Genomic DNA, 2,045 nt, shown 5'->3' on the forward strand with positions numbered 1-2,045 from the left:
AGAAATCTCCTTGTCTTTTAAAAATAATTATCAAGACCGTTTAATTTTTATTATTTTTTTAAATATATTAACTAAATTTTATGTGTAAAACTAAAAAATATTAGTAACTTTTAAATTACTTTTACCAATAAAAATTAAATAAAATATATATTAATAATTAACGTATCATATAAATATATTTTGAAAAGAGCTCATTAACAAAAAAACCATCCAATCTCACAAAATTAAATATTTAAAACCAAAAAAATATTATTTTTGTTTGAAAACCTGGTGGTCATTCAAAAACGGAGCCGGAGTGGGTATATATTTGCTATACTAATAACATCTTTAAAAACACTCATAGCAAACGCAAAAGATTGGGTTTCGATTACCAAAATTTGCTATAACGTGAAATCACATTGACGCACAGATTAGCTTTTGTGCTCTAAACAATTGCTAATTATATAAGGTGCAAGTTATCTCGATCTCGTTTGATTGACAAAACATGATTACTTTTTCTTGGAAATCGTGTTCAGATTTTTAACGCAAATGCGGAGTATTCGTTCGAACCGTGCAGCTACTTGACCAGCTGTATATCAATTATGAACGAATTAAACACTAAACCACGATTAATGGTATAACTCAACCTATTATGATTCCACTAAGTTTCCAGCAAAACGTCACAAAGAATAACCAGTTTGAACAAAATTATTATACTTTAAGTTTGGCATCACAACATCCACCGATTATAAGTTTCAAGCATAACACACCCCACAGAATTCGTGAAGCATGCACAAATTTAAGTAACAAAACCTAATCGGCATATATTTCAGTTTCATCACAATTTCACCAATATATTGCCTCTAATTATAAGTTCATAACAAATATTAACTAAAATCAAGCCACACAAATTTATCCTCAAAAACCTAATTCGCAGAAATTCTTCATTTCCACTAAACCAGTATTAAGTTCAAACATATAAGATAACATTACTTTTCCCCCAAATTAAAAACCCTAATATCGATAATACAATTCCAAAACATAGAAAATTTGTCTGTTTTCTCAGTACCTCCTCTGAGCACCACCGAATCCAGCGCCAGGGCGACCAAAGGGGATCTGCTGAACAGGAACGGGATCGACCTGAGTGATTCCAGGGATGTCGGACATACCTAGAGACTGAAGCATGTCAATGGTTTCCTTGTCGACCTCGATGTGTTGAGTGTCAATAGCGGACACATCAGGAACGAAGTCCATGCGACGCTCCCTCTCCTCTTCTTGAAGCTTGAGGGAGATGCCTCTGACGGGTCCCTTCTGGATCCGCTTCATGAGGTGAGTGGAGAAGCCTGCGATCTTGTTGCGGAGCCTCTTGGAAGGGATGAGGGCAACTTCTTCTAGAACCTTCTTGTTGGTGTGGAAGTCAAGAGTCATGCGAGAGTAGTACCTCTCGATCACTTGCCGTGAAGATTTCTTCACTGTCTTGGTTCTCACGCGCCCCATTCTCTCTCTGTTTTTTCTTTCTTCTTCTTCTTCTTTTTCTTCTTCTCAACACGAGAGAGGAGAGTCGGGGGAGGCAGGGTATCATATGGGGAATTAGGGTTTTGCTAAGTTTGATCGTGATGGGCCGGGTTTAGTCCAACCCGGCTCAAATTACATTAGTTGAGCAAAATGGACCATTAATAATCTACATGGTTTAAGGAACAAAATAATCGTGACAAAAAACTACATAGTTTGGATACAAAAACAAAATCTACATGGTTTGTGTCACCAAAAAGAACAAAAAAAAACATTCCTACCAAATAATAATAATAATAACAATAATAATAATAATAATAATAATATCTATACTAAATACCAAAAAAAAATCTATACTATATATATATATGAGAATATTCTATACTCCTATATACATATGAAGTACGGACACTTCGCTGAGTTATTGTGTACACGTGTCAAACACATTTTGGACACGACATTAACTGACACTTATTCAACACACATGTCTGCTGTGTCCAACAGTATCTTAATAAAAAACAAAAAAAATTTTCGGACATGCCTAAATACACCTA

The 2,045-nt window shown here is 34.7% G+C and overlaps 1 protein-coding gene across 1 annotated transcript; it reads right to left on the reverse strand.

Annotated features, from left to right (window-relative positions):
- Positions 1 to 676: 676 nt before the first annotated feature.
- Positions 677 to 1,556, reverse strand: LOC112703057 (small ribosomal subunit protein eS17z). Its single transcript, XM_025754365.3, has one exon. The coding sequence runs from the start codon at positions 1,474 to 1,476 to the stop codon at positions 1,042 to 1,044; it is 435 nt and encodes a 144-aa protein (XP_025610150.1). The 5' UTR covers positions 1,477 to 1,556; the 3' UTR covers positions 677 to 1,041.
- Positions 1,557 to 2,045: the final 489 nt, after the last annotated feature.

This window comes from Arachis hypogaea, chromosome 7 (assembly GCF_003086295.3).
Source record: "Arachis hypogaea cultivar Tifrunner chromosome 7, arahy.Tifrunner.gnm2.J5K5, whole genome shotgun sequence".
NCBI lineage: Eukaryota > Viridiplantae > Streptophyta > Magnoliopsida > Fabales > Fabaceae > Arachis > Arachis hypogaea.